This window comes from Canis lupus, chromosome 20 (genome assembly GCF_003254725.2).
Source record: "Canis lupus dingo isolate Sandy chromosome 20, ASM325472v2, whole genome shotgun sequence".
NCBI lineage: Eukaryota > Metazoa > Chordata > Mammalia > Carnivora > Canidae > Canis > Canis lupus.
Window position 1 is genome coordinate 1002732 of NC_064262.1, and position 21080 is coordinate 1023811.

The window sequence follows — 21080 nt, forward strand, 5'->3', positions numbered from 1 at the left end:
AAAGACCCTGGAATGCAGTTTCAAAGGAGTAGCAGGGATGGAGCAGCCAAGAGTTGGCTGAAGTAGAAAACGGAGGCTAGAAGCCAGAAGGAGCATGTTTAGAAGTTTCCTCATGAACAGGAAAAGAATAATGCGGACCCAGCCAAAAGGGCAGAGAGGGGAAGGGAAGGCTTATTTGTTTAAAGAGGAGAGACTCTAGTGGGAATTACAGAGCAGAAAGGATGGCTCTAACTGAAGATAGGGTGTCCCTGAGAAAGTGAGAGAAGGTGAGAGCATACGGAACAGCCTGAGAGGAATAAGGACACTTTCCCATGGTTCGGGGGTGGGAGGAGGAGGACTGAGGGACACAGGAAGGTCAGTTTTATAGACTGGAGGTGGAAGCTCTATCTTTAAGGTGTCCTACTGAGTACAGACCAATTACTTTCATGAGATGAAATAAGGAGAGCTAGAATAAAAAACTAAAAAAGAGTGTAAAAAACTAAAAATAAAAGGAATTCCTAACGTCTTTCCGACTTACCAAGACAGGTACAAATTTTCTTAAGAACTTAACACCATGTTGTTCCATGTAGGAACCCACTTTCTCTGCCATCTCTTGATCAAACCCACGAAGAAGGATCGAACGCACCATAATCGTGACATCTAAGCCAATGCCAGCGAGAAATCCTGCACATTCCAGAGCAACGTAAGATGCACCCACCACTAACGTTTTGCCAGGGCAATAAGGCAGAGAAAAAAGGTCATCACTGGAAAATAAAAACAACAAATCGAACACCTAGGCAATAAAAATGAAATGAGTCATTTAGATTTCGATGCACAGTGGTTTTTTTTGTTGGCTGCATTGCAACATGGTGTTTGAATGAAGACACATTAACAGAAAGAGCCTTTGGAGTTTGTAAGAGTGTCCACTACAGAATAAGAGGTATGTCTCATTTTTTTCAAAATCAAATTAGTAGATCACAAGTCAAAGTGTTTTAAAAATGTAATAGAATAGAAAATATTAAATTACATTATATGTGGTAAGAAAAAATATGGTTTGAGTGTGTGTTCACCTGAACAATCATGTCACAAAAACGCATTTCTTAACATACATCTGGTGAAGAAAGTTTGAAAATCATTGTGCTGCATTATACAATGTCCTCTCTATAACCATTCAGGGATAATTATTATTAAATCTCAGTATTAGAACAGCTATGTTTCTCCTGATCAACTGGTTCATTGTCATATAGACACTAAACTCTACTTCTTTCCTTTGGCCTCCCATGAAGTTTAGAGCCAACTTCCCAGACCTCCTTGAGCAATTACCTAGAATCAGACAGCATATATGTGTGCATGAATTTGACCTTATTATTTACCTAACCTTATTTTTGCTGGGCTTCATTACGTTAACCACTTAGCTTCTTGCATTGCACTTTTTATTTGTCATCAATTCAAATCCTTTGCAAAATCATATCAGGGACTAAATAAATTGGACACATAAACATAACACAACTTATAATAGCCCATTTAATCTTACCTAGTAATACAGTACTCTTTATCTCCTTGGATTCCTAAATACCGTGGCCTTTGGCCTGTCGCTAGGACAAATTTTGCAGCAGTATAGCAAGTTTCCTGTCCTTTTCTATTGGTTGCCTTGAAAAGAGAAAAGTAAATTTCAACTTTTTCTGCAAATGCTGTAGAGTATCAGACATCCTGGACAACCAGTTACAGAGCTTCCCACTCAACAAGGGCAATGTGCAAAGATAATAATGCAATATGATAAGCACCAACATAGAGAGAAGTCTTTATAAAATATCAACCAAAAGAGGCCAGTGCAGGTGGAATAGGGCCTGGAAAGCCAGCTGAGGACAACTTCAAAGGTGCTGGTATTGCAAGTGGAGACAAGAAAGCAAGATGATTTGAGAAGAATGAAAAAAAACCTGCAGAGAGAACAGGGCATAGAAAAGCACACGGGCCTAAAAGCAGCAGGTGCTGGGGAATGGCAAGTGACCAGAAAGTGGCAAGGAAGGTGGGGATGTGTCACAGTGAAGGGAAACAGATTAGCACCAAATTTTAACACCTTTATATGCCATTCTAAAGATTTTGGCTATGGGGAACCAGGAAAGGTTATTCATTGTTCGTGTATTTTCAATCACACAGGTGATTCATAAATACATTTTCATTAAAAAAAATTAAAATATCAATGAAGGCATTTAAACAAGAGGTTGTTTAAATAATGGGATGGAGGGAGGGCAGCCTGGATACAGGCACCTGCTCAGAAGGGTCCAGAAAGAGGCAAACAAGGGCAGGCTGTGGGGCTGGGAGGGAGAAGCCTGAGATTTCTAGCTGGAGACACTGAGTATCACTGAACGCAGAAATGCAGAAAAGAGGCAGGTATGGCTGCGAAGACCGGCTTATTCAACTGTGCTGGCCACACCACAATCTGAGAAATAAAACTGCCTGACTCGTATTTCTATGATGTTTCATGTGAATAATGTAATTCAGATTGGCCCACATGTAGTTTCAAAAGGGGCAGCTTTCCACAGACCACCTCAAACCTTTCCAGAGATAGTAAATAACTACAGAATAACCTCAAATCTCCCCAAAATCATTGCACACTGTGCTATGAAAGCCGATTTCAAAAATAAATAGGGTGTTGACAGTTATATTTGATTGTCTTTTATAATTCCAATTTAAAATTGTTGTGTTCGGGGATCCCTGGGTGGCGCAGTGGTTTAGCGCCTGCCTTTGGCCCTGGGCGCGATCCTGGAGACTCGGGATCGAGTCCCAGGTCGGGCTCCCGGTGCATGGAGCCTGCTTCTCCCTCTGCCTGTGTCTCTGCCTCTCTCTCTCTCTCTCTCTGTGTGACTATCATAAATAAATAAAAATTTAAAAAATAAAATAAAATTGTTGTGTTCATCAAACAATCTCGTTTTCCTGACATATTGCTCTTACAATACGCAAACATTACAAAGCTTAAAGAATATACTCATTTCCATACCACTTCTATTAATACTCTTAGGAACGACACGTTGGAATTCTAGGTAAGGTTTCATTTCATTTTTATTTTTAAAATTCTTTGCTTTTTTTATCGAAGTACAGTTGACATACAATGTTCCATCAGTTTCAGGTGCACAACACAGTGATTCAACAAGTCTCTATGTTACATTCTGCTCACCACATGTGTAGTTGCCATCTGCACCCACACGACGTTACTACAACACCACTGACTATATTCCCCAGGCTGTACCTTTCATCCCTGTGACTACTCATTCCATTTAGCCCATCCCTCTCAAGGTTTCATTTTAAAAAACAATTACACTGCTACAATTTTTCTCTTTTTAGTCTTTGAAATGTTAAACTATCTAGTCTAAACATTTTCCTTTAAGGTAGTAATAAAATCAAAAGACAAATAACTTTAAATGAAGAGCTCTTTAAAAGGCAATTCCTTCAATTTAGCAGGACCTGTGGCATCAACAACAATGGAGAAGTAGGTGCACGCAAGGCAATGTACGTGCATGCATCAGTGATAATAACATGTGATACAGAATTTCAAATCAAGGCAAGCTCAAGCAGTAGTAAAGAAAAGCAAGAAACAAGACAAAACAAACATTACCTTTATTTTATGATGTTCGACAAATTCTCCATAGGAATTGACATAGGCCACAGCCTTCTCCCTCAGGGACAGCCTGTAGCCCCAGTTTAGAGAGCCGATGTGGTTTTGAATCGCTTCTGTCATAGTCTCCCAGGTGTGCTTTACTGAAAATAAATAACCAGAGTGAAGGCATAAAGTGAATTTTATTTTAAGATTTTATTTATTTATTTGACAGAGAGGCAAAGAGCACAAACAGCGGGAGCGGCAGGCAGAGGGAGAGGGAGAAGCAGGCTCCCTGGGAGGGGCAGGGAGTCAGATGCAGGGCTCGATCTGGGGACCCTCTGATCATGACCTAAACTGAAGGCAGACACTTAACCAACTCAGCCTCCCAGGAGCCCCCATGAATTTTATTTTTAATGCTCCATCATACACAACCACACATGAGCCATACTATATATTGCTTTAAGAATCAAGAAGTGAATACAAGACAATTAGCAACTGAAATCTTTTTTAGCCAGTTATGCTTTATACTTCTTCCTCTTTTATATTACAAAACATTAAGCAAAAAGTAGAATTCTGAAAAGAGAGGGAAAAAATCCATGGAGCAAACATTGGGGACAGCAGCCCAAAACATCACAAGGCAGGAAGACCATCCCTACTCAGGAGCAAGCACCCCAAGGCCACTCTCCCACTCTGTGAGGCCTGCTGTACACGGCATTCCAGAGGTGAAGGGAAGCAGGTCTCAGGTCAGTGAGCACCACATGTGCACCTGACCAGACCAGCATGGGCCATTCCTTTTCGGTTCACTTGGTGGTGGTTTTATGACAGTGAAAATCCTACATTTCTTGACAAGAGTGGTTACTGCTCACCACTGCCCAGCATTTATATGACAGTGTTTCCTCATTTCTTGTTGCAATTGGAGGAGGAAGTGATGGAATTCAATTCGTCATCCCTGTATTTTCTAGGTAGGATTGATTTCCAAGCATTCATCTCGTTTGATGTTGCTGCTTCCTGAAGGAGAAACCAGCCTCCATGCAGCACCGTGTTTATAAGACATAGAGGCCAGCCCAGGGTTCCTATCATACTGGATGAGATTCCAAAGGCAAACCCAGCTAACCGAGCGTTCATTCTCTGGTCACATCTGGTGACCCGTGACCCATCACCCATCCCACCTAGCACTCTGAAGAAAGGCCTCAGCACTCATCAGGAACATGGGAAGTTACAGTGCAGGAGAGAATAAGAGGTCACAGTGCACTGAGTTTGTGGCCTGGATATCCCATTACCCCCTCCAGGATGCCAGTGTACAAGAAAGGCTCCTAAGATCTTGCAGCCCAGAGGGTCACTGTGGTTGCACTACATTTCCTAACCCCCCTGCCACAATCCCTGGAGGTAATGACCCAGCAGTGATGAGCCTCTCCCCATGGCACATGCCTTCAGATCCTAAGATATCTCCTCCTCTCTAATCTGGAAAAGCTACTCCTCTAACCTGCTAAGAACAGTTTCTCCCAGGGACCTTGTCAGTTAAATTCATACTTCACTTGTCCTTTTGTTTCTGGTTCTTATTGTAAGACACTCTGCATCAGGGTTTCCCAAATCCTGCACATGGGGATCCCCTGGGAATCAGATTGAAATCTACAAAGCCTTGCACCTGTCACAAACCTATGGAGTCAGGACGAGCTCCCCCAGGAGATTCTGACATGGCAAGTCCAGGGATTGGCACCTTATAAACTGGCTCCCCTATTTGGGGGAGAGTGCTAAATCACTAATTCCTCAATGTGTGTGTGTGTGTGTGTGTGTGTGTGTGTGTGTGTTCATTTTTGTTTTTCTGTTTTTTTGTTTTTTGCCTTACAGTCTCCCTACCTGGTATTAACTGCCATTGCTTTGGTTTGCATTTCCCTGATATATCTTTTCCTACCTATTTAAGAACTTCTCATCTATTTAATTTGTTTCTTTAAAAACTTTTAGTTTTATTATTCATGAGAGACACACAGAGAGAGGCAGAGACACAGGCAGAGGGAGAAGCAGGCTCCCTATGAGGAGCCCAATGTGAGGCTCGATTCAAGGATCCTAGGATCACAATCTGAACTAAAGGCAGACGCTCAACCACTGAGCCACCCAGGTGTTCTATATTTAATTTCTGATCTGGAAATTCTATATACATTTTAAAGTCATTTTAATCTATTATTTCTATACCAATGTCAAGAACAGAAGTATCTAGAACATTCTCCCAGACTAAGATTTCAACATGCTTTCAGGTCCTTTCTCTTACCTCTTAGATTCTATGGACTTCCCTTGGCCATTCCATGAAGCCTATGCCTAAAACCTGCTCAGCCCCAAATTTTATGAGATGGCTAGCTAGGTATTTCTTAGTATAGCACCTCAAAATTAACTAAGAAGCCTTTCATATATACGGAACTTTGAGGAATCTAACAAGATTTTACCTACTGGAGGAAATGAGAAAGTATTTAGGAATACTGAGCACATAGATGAGTTTAAGAACATCACCTGGCCCCTCGGGTGAGGCAAAGTGGTGTGAACATACAGCCTGCTGCCCCCTCCCTGAACATGCAGAGCCCCAGCAGTGTGGGGCAGTGAGCACAGGCATGGCTGACACAAGAAGTCGTCAGCTCATGGGGAACCCTCCCGTGAGGAGTCACGCACACACACCCCTGCCTGGCTGTCCCAATCCCAGGCTGCGTGTACAGTTCCACTCTTTGTGGCCTTTCTCCTTTATGGGACATTCAGTGTTTTCTCCTAACTTGGCCTCGAGTATTTTAGACTTTAAAAGAGGATATAAATGCTTTTAGTTTTAAAAAGAGACTCCTCTGGGCACCTGGATGGCTCAGTCATTTAAGCATCTGACTCTTGATTTCAGCTCAAGTCATGATCTCAGGGTCAGGGGATCGAGGCCCGAATCTGGCTTGGTGCTCAGTGTGGAACCTGCTTGTCCCTCTCCCTTTGTTCCTTCTCCTGCTTGTTCTCTCTCTCTCTCTCTCTCTCTCTCTCTCTCTCTCTCTCCTCTCCCTCCCTCCCTCATAAATAAATAAGTAAATACATACATACAAACATACATACATACTTTAAAAGAGACAGAGAGAGAGAGAGACACCTTAGCTACCTGCCAATCCAAAATATACCTAATTCAAACCCTATCCCCTTTGGCTTTTTGGCACCATTTCCCTCCAGACAGTTCTCTGAGACTTCTTAAGGCTTATTCCTGAAAATTTTAGGCCCTCCTGGCTTCTGTGAGACAACTCTCCTGGGTTTTTCTCATCTTCCTTATCCACTTCTTAGGATTAACATTTCTCAGGATCCTGTCTCTGTCTTGTCTTCTCTTCCATCCACAGGGTCTCCCCAGCCCCTCTGAACAACTCCTAAGACTTCAACCACCACCTACAATGTGGGCTGCAAACACCCCAGACCTGCCTAGACCTCGCTCAAGCACAAGCCATCCCCAGAGAGTGAACTCCACCAGGATGTTCTGCTGGGTAAAACCCATACAAGATGAAGGATTCAGGGAGAAGGATTCTTGAAAGTGAAGTTAAATTGCCAAGTGCCAAGACTTCATCTTATCTACAGCCAGTTGTACTACAGCTGGACTGGAATATCTCCATGGAGCTGAGTGTCTGGGGACATCTGTCCAACCACAGTTCATGATGCTGAACTCCACCATAACTGGCCACTAACTCCCACCTGCGTGTGCCCTCCAGCTCAGTAAATACACTGCATTGTACCCAGTCCCTCTTCCTGGATTCCTTCCTTTCCTTCACCCTCCACCCCACCTGTGACCTGGGGGGCCTGGCCGAATCACCAGTAAGGATATGCTCTTGTACACATGTCCTCATTCAAAATCTCTGGGGAGACAAGTCTTTGTAAGTTTTTTAGAAATTCCACATATGTTATTCTAAAGAGACAAAATCACCCATCCACATCTATAGCCTGTCAATTCCAGGCCTTAAAACCTTTAAATCCACCTCACACTCTCCAGTCAGAGTTCAATCTTGGCCCAGGCCTGGTCATTTCTCCTCTGGGTTAGGTGACAGCACTCCACCTCACCTATCTTTGGACCTGCCCCCTCCCCACCTTCAACCTTCTAACCTCCTAGGTGCCACCAGAGGGATCCAGAATCTGAACTGTGGTTCAGGCTCCTTTGCCTGCTGACACTCCTCAATGACTCTCTTATCCCTCTGGGGCCAACCATAACTCCTTCTGATGGCATTTAAGAACCTTCACGACCTGCTTCTGTAATCTCGCTTCTTCCGGCATCCCACCCCCATCCCCATTCTCCACACCAGCCATTTGCTAGCCCCCAAAGACTACATGTTTTCTCACAGCTCAAGAGTTCAGACCACACTGCTTCCTCTTCAATGGCCTTCAAGATTCAGCTCAAGGATCACCTCCCACCTTGGACTCCCAAGGATACATTAAGTGCTCCTTGAGGCAATGCTCAAAACCTTACTGTGAATTACAGTGCACAGAACTGCCTCTCTTCCAATAGACTGTGTGCTGCTTAAGGGCAGGGGCTGTATTTTCCTCATATCTGTATCATCAGAGCTTAACCAATAAATATTTATTGGATGAATTTGGTTTCCATCTTTTACTAACCAAAGACATATATAACCACCAGTAAAATAGAATATGTTATTGCAATAATGAATAAAATTCAAACGATGACCCTGGCTATTCTATTTTCTTTACATGTGAAGAAAATCTGAAGATAGCAATTATTCTCTCTCATGTTCTATAAAGAGTCTGGAACAGCTGTGGCTGCCAAAGACACTAAAGCCCTTGAGAGCAGGGCCAGGTTTCAGGTGACTGACTCCTCTGTGCCAAAGTGGGGTCCTAGTGAGCATTCACTAAACCAATTTCAGACTCGACTACAGAAATAAAAATAGTAAGTCTTTCTCTAAGAAACTCATTCTTTCTTCTTTCCTCCCAATCTGTTTTGTAGGGTTTTTTTCTTTAGATTGTATTTATTTATTCATGAGAGACACAGAGAAAAAGGCAGAGACACAGGCAGAGGGAGAAGCAGGCTCCCTCTGGAGAGCCCAATGTGGGACTCGACCCCAGGATCCCAGGATCACAACCTGAGCCAAAGGCAGATGCTCAATGGCTGAGCCACCCAGGTGCCCAATCTGTATTTCCATATACTGCTACCTACCTTGTTGACTGTACTCCCAGCCAAATTTCCTGGCATCCCTCAGTGCCTGCCCCAAAAGGGCAGCTTGATGCATCAACTTCTTAGGAATACAACCCACATTTACACAAGTACCGCCAAGACCTGAGAAAGAAGATAACAGTTTTAATGTTTCCTCTGTGTCTGTGGGTGTATACATGGTTCTACACACGTGTAGAGAAGGTGTTGTTAAACATGTGGAAATGACACGATCAGATGGTTGTGAGGCCAACATCACAGCCCACAAGAACGTGCAAATGATTAAGCCAAACTTTTCAAGTGAAGGTCTGTGAAGGAAACTCAAAGATGAGCAAAAATACAGATGTACACTTGAAAAGCTTTCTAGGGAGAGAATCCAAAATTTCATTTGATTAATGAAACAAATACCAAACCAAGGGCTGGAATCCCAGCTTCCAGCCTTTATTCTCTGTAACTGACTCCTCCTCTGAGCCAACATTAGGTCCACTGCAAGCTGCCTGCTGACATCTACTCTCAATCTCGAACAGCATGAAACAGGCCATGTCTGAGTGCTCCTGTGCAGGGTATGAGTCCAAAGACTCCCGCATTGATCACAGTCTCTCTTCTGGTAATCCAGAGAAGTAGGATATTTCTAGACAGGAGAGAAAGAGGGAAGAGGGCAGGAGAAGAAGAGAGAGGAAGAAAGCAAAGACAGGTACACACACGAATTGTTTAACATACAATTGTTAGAAGGAACATATATTGGAAGGAAATGTTAGCTTTCACATATGAAATTCTAAGATAAAATTTTCTGAGTAAATTTGAATTTTAAAACTTGATTCTCATGTTTTGTCAGAGTTCTGGCAGGAAACAGAGGATACTGAGGAAGCAAGCTGGGAAACTGAGGAGAGGTTAGAGAGAAGTGATTACAGGGGTGTGGGCAGGAAGAGTGAGGAGGGACAAAACAGTGAGTGGGCCACCACAGACCCCACGTGAAGGGGCAAGCATACTGAGCAACTGGCACAGCCCATGGGTGGGGGAAAGGTGGCCTTTCATGCCTGCAGAGACAGCATGGACGGAGCTGGGGGAATGAAGACCCCAGCTCCACAGTCCTCCCTTCTTCGGTTCTCTTCCTGTGACCACTAACTGGTGGAGCCCAACTGGAAGCTAGAGGGCAAGGCTGCCAATTCATCAGCTTTCTGGGGCATAGAGCAGGGTAGAGACATGAAGAATGGATTTGACGCATCAACAGGAAACATCCAGCACAAAATCTGTGTGTTCTATTAAGGTGAATGTCCTAATCTACAGCTGAAAGCTCCTCATGCACTTTAGTGACTGGACCTGGGCAATGTCACACACACACACACACACACACACACACACACACACTGACTTGACTGAGTCAAGGCAGCCGTTAAGAGTCAGCTATGAAACTGACGTGGAAACACAAAACCATGTTGTGGCAAACTTAGGTGAGCACTACACGGTACACTCTGTGATTGCGACTATGTGAAAACATTGGTGCCCATGGGCAACAATCATTATGGCATGAGTGTTAGAATCCGGGAGTCATGGAATCTTTTCTTTTTGCAAAATCTTCCTCCATTATTTTTATGTTATCTTCCCAAATCACTGCCTGTGAACTATGTGCTCTTAGGTCAGTTATGTGACCTCATGGAGACTTTCCTCACCTAGACACAGGCTTGTTACACCCTTTGAGACTACAGTGAAGATTAACAAAATTGAGGAAAGCCAAAGAAGTCTAAAGAGCAGAAAAGGAAGAGTCATAACAAAGAAAAACTGCTTACCCCAGGATGTGCCCTGAGGCGATGGGACTACAAAGTCTAGCACCATAACCTTCTTTCCCAAGATGGCAGCTTCCTACAAAAAAAAAAAAAAAAAAAGCTACATATAAAGATTTTGTCATTTTCCTGACAACCCCCCCCCCCATTTTTCTCTCCCTGAAAGGAAACTACTGTGCAAGAACACAGTCCCTTCTCTTTATTAATACGATACAAGCTTGGTCCGTAACACCAAATTCACTTTTTTAAAGTAGCTATAGAAGCACTCATGGCAATCAACAGGAAAAACATCTCTGGGTTTCATTATTTTCATACCTGAGCACATGCAAGGCCACCAGAACCGCCCCCAATGACAATGAGATCATAATCGTATGCTGAATCTTCCTGAAGGAGCTTCTGTAATAAGCCACTCTGATGGGCCTATGGATCAAAGGAGAGACGAAGGCATGACCTGTTTTTAATCTGTTTCTTTGTACCTGATGTTGAAACAGCCCATGGTAATAGCTTTTCTAAAACTCTTAGAAACAGTCCCTAATTCATCTAAGTTTGGATTGTAAATTTATCTAGATGGTATTCAGATAGGGTCCCAACAGATACAATGTATGCTAAGTACATATATTTTTGTTCATTATCATCTGATGGCTAGATATGTGTCAAATGACCCACAGGTCACAGTTTCTATGTCCGATGAGGCCATTTTCCTTAGTCTTATCATCAAAATATGTTAACTGAGTATAATAGCCAAGTACCATTTTTCAAGATCCTCTGTCTTTTGCTCACCTGTGCCAGGCTTTATTTTGAAATCAGTTCATATGCATCATCAGCTGGACATGCACATCAAATTTTACATGGTTTCTCATAAACTGACCTAAATTTTGCAGCTTCCTGGTAAACTTCCTTATACAACACAAAATTTTCCTTTTTCTTTCAGGAATGGTCAGAAGGCCACTCTGCACAATAGTCTCCTGCTCACTTGGCCCCCTTTACGATCAGACGTAACTCAGGCAAGTTTAGGCATTCAATACATGATGTAGCAATAGTTTCTTTATGTTAAGATGGGTGCTCTATCCCATGAAGCTGGCTTTGGAAACACCATGTGGCACTAGCTCATCCTGGAGAGCACAGTGGGAACACTATATAACAGTTGGACTCAGCACATGCCAGGTGGCCCCAGAAGGATGCATGCCCATGGAGGATTCTGGCACAGTCTTTCTAGGATCCCTTCGGGCTCCTTACTCTTAGGTGCCCTTAGGAAAATATGTCTCCTAAGCATCTGTCATGCACTATGAAATGGAATTGGTAACTCTGCATCTTTTCTGACATCTTTTCCAGGTTAGGAATGGTAAGACCAGCATTTCCTGAGGTGTTTACAGGCCTCTAATTATGGTACATACCACCACGTGAGCTGGGGTGTAGCTTCTGGAACTAATGAAGCAGGCTGCTAATAAATAACGATGTTGATCATAGATAAACATAAATCCAGACAATCTATTTTCCCAAGAAAACATAATCTTAAGTTAAAGACTCAAATATAAGTATTAAATCACTGATTACTACCATTTACACACATACATAAAAAAATACAAGGGAACAGAATTTTAGTAAAAGGAAGTAGTTATAAAACAAGGACCTAACTTAAGAAGGAACATCAATTTTATCTATTACCACTTTTTGTTTTAAAGATTTTATTTATTTATTCATGAGAGACACAGAGAGAGAGAGGGAGAGAAAGAGAGGCAGAGACACAGGCAGAGGGAGAAGCAGGCTCCACGCAGGGAGCCCGACATGGGACTCGATCCCAGGTCCCCAGGATCACGCCCTGGGCTGAAGGCGGTGCTAAACCGCTGAGCAACCCCCGCTGAGCCACCCGGGCTGCTCTATTACCACTTTCAAGATTATCTGATAACCATCCTCTGCTTTTTCAACTTCCAAAAGACAAATGAATAGACTCCTTTTTAACAGTCATTTTCTCCCCCTTCAGGCAGATTTAAAAACAAACTTGAACAAATGTCGTTTAAAACATATTATTACCTGGAAAGTTCGGTCACATCCACCCATATGCACTTTATTCACAAAAATATTGGGTACAGTTCTCTGATTAGTGATTTCTGACAGTACTTCCTGGACATTGGCTCCATCATCTGAAGAATAAAGACTTAAATGTATAAGAACATCAAAAGGGTTTGAAACTTCTGGGAGTTGAACAGAAGTGTTACACCAGATGCTCGCATGCACACACCCATAAGGATCAGTATTTACATATTATATAACTTCATGAAATGATTACTCAAGAAGGGGAAATGCCCATTTTCAAAGGCAACCTAAAAGGATAAAGACAAATCTACAAATTAATTTAAAACGAACCCTTCTAAATTAGATTTTGATATATCATTCAATGGCCATGCCAAGACAAAAAGTAAAAATCCTCTTTAAAGAGCAAATATCGGGATAAAACTGCTTCAACTGTAATAACTCAGAAAATACTTCCTACAATTACATTTGAAAACTCTTTATGATCCGTAGTCCAAAATGTCTCCTCTACCCCTAAAAATAAAACAAGGCCACGACTACTTAAGACTGCCCTATTTGGTATACACTGTAGCAGTCTCAAAGATTTAAGAACATTTTGCTTGTTTAGGATACAAGGAGTTGGTGACGTCTGGTGAAGGCAAAGATCAAATTCTTTTCTGTTCACCACCCTGTTCGCACCCTTGCAGATCACATGTGTGTGTAAAATGGTTGGTTAACATTAGATGGGTGGACACATGATGACAAAAATCAGAAAGTATAAAGTAAAAAATTAATGTGTTCCCCCTCCTGCATAATACAATGAGGAAACGCAGTAGCTTCTTTTCAACTAATACAACTTCATCTATTTTGCCAGAAAGTTGGCAGATACACATGAAATGCCTGAAATACTTCAGGGTTAGCAGTTTATACATCTTCTTCCTGCTAATGTCCCTCAAATATGAAAAGTATATAAATAAAAAAAATCTACACCAAATTATTTGCCATAGAGAGTTCTATTTTCTGCCTGGGTGAATGTAGACAAAAACAACTCACCCAACCCAAAGAGACAAGAGAAAACTGAATTGAACAAAGCAAATGGGAAGTAGTCAATCTTGTTGACGTTTATTACAACAAAAGTATACACTACCTACCCTTTCTACTTACCAACTTGATCCAGTTCCAAGATATTACATGCAACTCCCAGAGAAGAAAACAGTTCCTTAACCTGTAACAGAAATTTACCTGGGGTTTTACTCTCACAAAAATTCGGCAGTTATGAAAAAGGGGCATAAACATGTCCAAAGTAAACATCCAGTTCTCTAAATCACAAACACAGAGAGGTGTTTTATAACCCACTCCGATCATCATTACTTAACACCTTCCAGTGCCCTCAGGCCTCAAGATAAAGCTGGTTGTTTCTCTTCCAAGATGGAGACACTGGGGGCCTGGCACACCTGCTCCCTGGTGAAACATCCACAACTGGTGAAGATTATTAAAGAAAGAAAACAAAAAACCCAGCCATTTAAAGTCTCTGGGAATTGTCCAAAGGGCACACAGCAAATGAAACGTTTAGTCTAGAAGATGTGGTAGATGGCAATAAGAACAAAGTGTTCCTGTTCCTCCCTCCTCTGCCCTCGGTCAGCTTGATAGGAGCGCCACCTAGGTGAGTGTGGACAAGAAAATGAGGCTCCCTAAGCCCTGCAGTTGCCGGCACCAGAAGAGGCAGGCCACCAGTACTTCTCAGCTCCCCAGAGCTCTGCGTGGCAAAGGCTACCTTCCTGGAGAGTGTGGCTAATGACATGGGGCTCCTTTCCTCCCTTCTTCCACCCAACCCCAACTCACAGAGCAAAGGCTTTACCCCAGGCTGAAACCATTGTAGAGCGAGGGTTCAGGTGGAGAGAGGTAAGCCAAGAAGACCAGAGGTCACAGTCCCCACCCAGAGCCCTGCTCATAAAGCAGGGTTGGCACTCCAAGAGAACCAGGTCACTGGCCTACCCCGAGCTCTGAAGCAAGGTCTCAGAGATATTGCCCAGGGGGAAGAGGTAAACTAGAAGATCAGAGAGCTCCCAAGGTCTATCCAAAAGAAATGCCTGTATTTGAAATAGACTGTGGGGAAGGTCAAATCTAAAGGCACTCTTGGAAACAGTGGAGATTTTGGTGGTAAGCAACAAAGAGAAGGCTGGTAGCTTCCAGGCTAAACTGCAAGCCAGCAAGTTTACCAGAGAAAACCAGGACAGAGATCGTTAAGAATAGTCCCTGTATGGTGTGAATTGTTTCACAATTCACAGGACATTGTCAAAAACAATAGAGCAACTAGCCTTCAATCAGAAGGGCCTAACATATGGGTATGATACCAAGAGACAGAAAACCTAACACAAATCAGGTGATGGGGATTAAGGACTGCACCTGTTCCGAGACTGTATGGAATTGCTGAATCACTGTGTCGTACATCTGAAACTAAAAAACACTGTGTACTAACTAACTGGAGTTAAAATGAAAACTTAATAAATTAAAAAAAAAAAAGACAAAGAAAAGCATAATATAGTCAACTAGAGCCCTGCTTAAAATGTCTCTCACTCCAGGGTGACTGTGCACATATCCAAGAGGGCACACTCTTGTGACATCAGAGGCTCCATCTTTCAGTGGAAATAAACTTCCCTAAGATAATCCTGCCAACTTACTGCAGAGAAATAAACCAGCAAACAAAAACAAGCCACAGTGGGGTGCCTAGGTGGCTCCCCACTGGTTAACCATCTGCCTTTGGCTCATGTCATGATGTCAAGGTCCTGGGATAGAGCCCCACGTCCTGCTCTCTGCTCAGTGGGGAGTCTGCCTCTCCCTCTGAGCTCTCCCTCTCTAATAAATTTTTTTAATCATAAAAAAAGAAAGCCACAGAGAGGGAGGAGTCAGTATCTGGAGTTGCTCTAATATCCCACCTAACATGTCCTGGTTCCAAAAAAAAAAAAACTACTAGGCACTTCAAAAAACAGGAAAGTGGATCCATCGACAAGAAGAAAAGCAGGCAAGAGAAAGCCTCTGAGAAGGCCCACATGTCATAGTAACTATACAAAGTAGCCATGACAAATATGTTCAAAGAATTAAATAAAATTATGTTAAGGAGATGAAGAAAGGTAACAGAAATTATTTTTTAAAAATCAAATGGAAATTACAGAGTTGGAAAGCACAATAACTAAAATGAAAAGTTCATGAGAGTGCTTCAACAGTAGATTTAAACTGGCAGAAGAAAGAATTAGCACACTTGAGGATAGATCAATGGATAGTGTGCAACCTGATGCCACAGAGAAAAAAGACTGAGGAAAAATGGACAGTCTCAGAGAAACATGGGACACTCCTAAGCATGTCAACATATACAGTGTGAATATGAGAAAAAGGAAAGAGAATAAGGGGGAAGAAATTTTTTTTGAAGAAATGTCCAAAATGTCCCACATTTGATGAAAAGCAGTAATCTACATATCCAAGAAGCTCAACACTCTTGTAGTAAGATAACTTAATAGGAGCTCTGGAAACTGGTCAAAGATCTATAACAATGAAGTACATGACCAACGAAGAAAATGCCACATTTAAAATATCAGAAAATTCTGTGACATTTTTAATGGCCCTTACCTCACCCACTCTTTGATGCTCCAAAACAAAGCACAGTAAGGGTCGAGCAGCAGTTTGGACCCCAGTTCCCTTCCACAAAATAGAAAGAGCACAGAGACCAACTTTGCAGTGTTCTAAACTGAGGGCTGCCTGAGGGACTTGTCTCTGTGATGTCTAACACAGACTATACAGATAGCCAAAAGTGGCTGGGACCTTAGGCTCAGCGAAGCCAGGAGAAACAGTGGGCATGGCTCGTGAAAACTGAAAATGGACTTCAAATCTGCAAGCAATTACAGGTAGAAGAATAAAACATAACAGCTAAGGTCCCAAGAAGAAGCAAGGGAGAGATCCTTAAGGAATTTAACACACTTGAAAACAGCCCTGTATACAGGAAAACTGAACCCATGTGTGAAAAGCACATATAAGCCCAGGAAGGACAAGACCTCAAACCGTCATGCTATGCTGATTAGTGAAATTCTTCCCCAGCATGAAGCCAGTCTACAAAGACTATGAGAGGTAGATGTTTTATATGCTGAATTTTCAACAAAAGAACATATGCATATAAAGAAATAAAAAAACATGGCCCATTCAAAGGAAAAAATAAATCTCCAAATACAGTCTTCAGATTTACTAGACAAAGAGTGTAAAAAGACTATTTTAAATACACTCAAAGAAGAAAATACAAAGAACTAAAGGAAATCAGGAAAATGATATAGAAACAAAATAAGATTATCAACAAAAAGATAGAAATAACCACATAAGAACTCTAAAACTGAAAAATACAATAACTGAATTGAAGAATTCACTAGAGTGGCTGAATGGAAAACTCCCACCAGGCCAGTGAAATCTGAACCAGTGAATCTGAAGACAGGAAATTTGAAATTATTGAGTCTGAGGCACAAAAAGAAAAAAAAAAAAAGAAAAATGAACACAGAATATGAGATTTGAGGAACATCATAAAGTAGAACAACATATACATTATGGGAGTTCAAGAAGAAAAGATCGTAGAGCTTATCTGAAGAAATCATGGCCAAAAACTCCCCAAATTTGAGGAAAGATGTGGATATGCAAGCACAATAAGCTCAAAAAAGTCCAAGAAGGAAAAACCCCCAAGAGACCCACACCAAGACACAGTCATCAAACCACTGACAGAACAACCAGACAAAAGGTTGATATGGAACCAAACAACTGGAAGAACACTACAGACTGAATGGACTTCATAGATGTATTATGAACACTATCCAACGTAAGCAGAATACACATCTCTAGTACACATGGAACATTTTCCAGGACAGACCATATACTAGGCCACAAAATAAGTATTAATCAAAAAATAAAATCAGGGCACCTGGGTGGTTCAGTCAGTCGGTTAAGCCTTTGCCTCAGCCTCAGGTCATGATCCTAGGGTCCTGGGGTCCAGTCTTACATCAGGCTCCCTGCTCAGCAGGGAGTCAGCTTTTCCTTCTCCCTATGCCCTTCCCCACTGCTTGTGTGCTCTCGCTCTCTTGCTTTCTCTCAGATAAATAAAGTATTTTTAAAAAATAAAAAAATAGGGAGCCTGGGTGGTTCAGCAGTCAAGGGTCTGCCTTCAGCTTAGAGCATGATCCCATGGCCTGGGATCGAGTCCCACATCAGGCTCCTTGCGGGGAGCCTGTTTCTCCCTTTGCCTATGTCTCTGCCTCTCTCTGTGTCTCTCATGAACAAATAAATGAATAAAATATTTTTTAAAAATAAAATAAATAAAAGTAAAATCATTAAAAGTATCATTTTTGATCATAGTAGAATGAAACTAAAAATCAATAGCAGAAAGAAAACTAGGAAATCTACAAACACGTGGAAATTAAACAACACACTTAAACAACTGGTCAATGAGAAAGTCACCAGGGAAATTAGAGAATATCTTGACAAAGGAAAATAAAACATACTAAACAAAACATACCAAAATTCATGAAATGCAGTGAAAGTAGTGATTAAAGGAAAATCAATAATGTAAATGGTTATATTAAAAAAGAGGAAAGATCTTAAATAATTAACCTAACTTCACACCTTACAGAACTAGAAAGAGCACATAACTTAAAATTAGCAAAAGAAAGGAAATGACATAAAGATTATAGCAGAGATAGAAAACAATAGAGAAAATCAACAAAACCAAGTTGGTTCTTTCAGAAGATCTACAAAATTGACATAATTTGAGCTATACTAAAAAAAAAGCAGAGAAGACTCAAATAAATAACATCAGAATTGAAAGAGGGACCATTACTACTGTTTTTACAGAAAGAAATGCATCACAAGAGAGTACAATGAACAACTGTATACTAACAAATGAGATCATAAATGAAATTTGTTAATTCCTAGAAACACACAACCTGCTAAGACTGAATCACGAATAAATGTGAATAGACCTGGAATTAGTAAGGAGACTGATTCTGTAATCAAAAGCCTCTCAACAAAGAAAAGCCCAGAACTAGATGGCTTCACTAGTGAATTCTAGCAAACATACAAAGAAGAATAAACGTCTATCCTCTTCAAACTCTCCCAAAAAATCGAAGAGGGTACATTTCTAAACTTGTCCTCTAAGGCCACAATTATTCTGATACCAAAGCCAGACAAAGATACGACAAGAAAACTACAGATCAACCACAGACCCTGATGGATAGTGACACAAATATCCTCAATAAAATGCTAGCTAAGAAACACACAACCTGCTAAGACTGAATCACGAATAAATGTGAATAGACCTGGAATTAGTAAGGAGACTGATTCTGTAATCAAAAGCCTCTCAACAAAGAAAAGCCCAGAACTAGATGGCTTCACTAGTGAATTCTAGCAAACATACAAAGAAGAATAAACGTCTATCCTCTTCAAACTCTCCCAAAAAATCGAAGAGGGTACATTTCTAAACTTGTCCTCTAAGGCCACAATTATTCTGATACCAAAGCCAGACAAAGATACGACAAGAAAACTACAGATCAACCACAGACCCTGATGGATAGTGACACAAATATCCTCAATAAAATGCTAGCAATACAAAATCAACAGTATATTTAAAAGATTATATAACATGATCAAGTGGGATTTATTCCTATAATGTAAAGATGGTTCAACATATAAACACAGATCAATTAGCAAAACACCACATTTAAACACACATTAGCAGAATGAAAGGAAAAAAAACTACATGATCATCTCAATGAATGCATATAAAGCATTTAAGAAAATTCAACGTTTTTATGATAAAAACTCAAAAAACTAAGAATAAAAGAAAACTACCCCAACATACTAAAGATCATATATGAAAAGCCCACAGATATCATATTTGATAGTGAAAGACTAAAAGCATTTCCTCTGAGAGCAGGAACAAAACAAGGATGCCCCCTTTCACCATTTTACCATTTCTATTCAACATAGTACTGGAATTCCAAGTCAGAAAAATAAGGCAAGAAAAAGAAATAAAAGGCATCAAAGAAGTAAAACTTTCTCTGTTCACTGATTACATCTGATGTGTATAAAACCCTAATGATTGTACCATAAAAACCCTATTAATAAACAAATTCAGCAAAGTTGTAGGATATGAAATCAACACAGAGTCAGTTGTTTTTCTATATATTAATGATAAACACGGGATCCCTGGGTGGCGCAGCGGTTTGGCGCCTGCCTTTGGCCCAGGGCGCGATCCTGGAGACCCGGGATCGAATCCCACGTCGGGCTCCCGGTGCATGGAGCCTGCTTCTCCCTCTGCCTGTGTCTCTGCCTCTCTCTCTCTGTGACTATCATAAATAAATAAAAATTAAAAAAAAATGATAAACACTGTAAAAAATTCCACTTGCAATAGCATAAAGAAGCATACTTAGTAATAAACTTAGGGAAAGAAAAGGAATAAACTCAGGAAGGAGACAAAGACTCCTACACTAAAGACTACAAGTTATTAAAAGAATTAAAGACACCAATAAATGGAAACCCCATGTTCATGGACTACCAAAAACAAATTTTGCAAAAATTGGCAAGCCCATTCTAAAATGCATATGGAAAAAAAATGCATATGGAACTTCAAGAGTATCTTGAAGAGTCAAAAAAAAAAAAAAAAAACCTTGAAAAAGAACAAAGTTGGAGGTTGACACTTTCTGATTTCAGAAACTGAAATCAGGACAGTCTTTTGCTTATACTAATTCCTTAGCTAGATTTTTTATTAACTATAGATATTCAATGTATCCCTCAAGGAACAGCTTAAACAGTTTACCCGGAAATTTTCTGATCCCGCACAGAAGCAATTATCTTTGTCTCTCATTCCCATAGCCCTTGCCTTCTATAGGCACTTCTTCCAGGACAAGACAGCTAGTTGCCAGAGTAACCAAAACAGTGTGGTGCTGGCATAAGGACAGACATAAAGATCAATAGAAGAGAACAGAAACTACAGAAATAAAGTTTCATATATAATAACCTCAAATGATTTTTTGACAAGGGTGCTGAGACCATTTAATGGGGAAAGGACAGTCTTTTCAACAAATGGTGCTGAGAAAACTGGACAGATGGACAACATGCAAAAGAATGAAATTGGGACCCTTCATACCACATACAAAATTAACTCAAAATGGATCAAAACCATAATTTAAGAGTTAACACTATAAAACTCTTAGAAGAAAACATAGGGCAAATGCTTTACAGCATTGGTTCTTTGGATAGATCACTAAAGGCACAGGTAACATAAAACAGACAAGTTGGACCTCAAGAAAATTAAAAACTTCTGTGCATCAAAGGACACTATCAACTGAGTAAAAACCCTAGAACTGGAGAGTTCTACTTGCAAATCACATATCTTACAAGGGATTGTAGAATATCCTTCTAGGATCCCTAAAAGTCAACAACAGAAAATAAGCCAATTTTAAAAACTGACAAAGCACTTGAATTGACATTTCTGCAAAGATATCAACCATTAACAAATGACCAATGAAGACATGAAAAC

At 40.9% G+C, this 21080-nt stretch overlaps 1 protein-coding gene across 1 annotated transcript in view; it reads right to left on the minus strand.

The window, feature by feature from the left end:
• The window catches only part of TXNRD3 (thioredoxin reductase 3), a gene marked incomplete at its 5' end in the record, with an annotated part of 52901 nt that overhangs the window by 26180 nt on the left and 5641 nt on the right, over positions 1-21080 (minus strand). Inside the window, 6 exons of the mRNA XM_049097642.1 lie at positions 3593-3735; positions 8733-8852; positions 10514-10586; positions 10823-10927; positions 12539-12648; positions 13682-13742. Coding sequence (XP_048953599.1) covers positions 3593-3735; positions 8733-8852; positions 10514-10586; positions 10823-10927; positions 12539-12648; positions 13682-13742 — 612 coding nt within the window. The remainder of the gene's footprint in view (positions 1-3592; positions 3736-8732; positions 8853-10513; positions 10587-10822; positions 10928-12538; positions 12649-13681; positions 13743-21080) is intronic.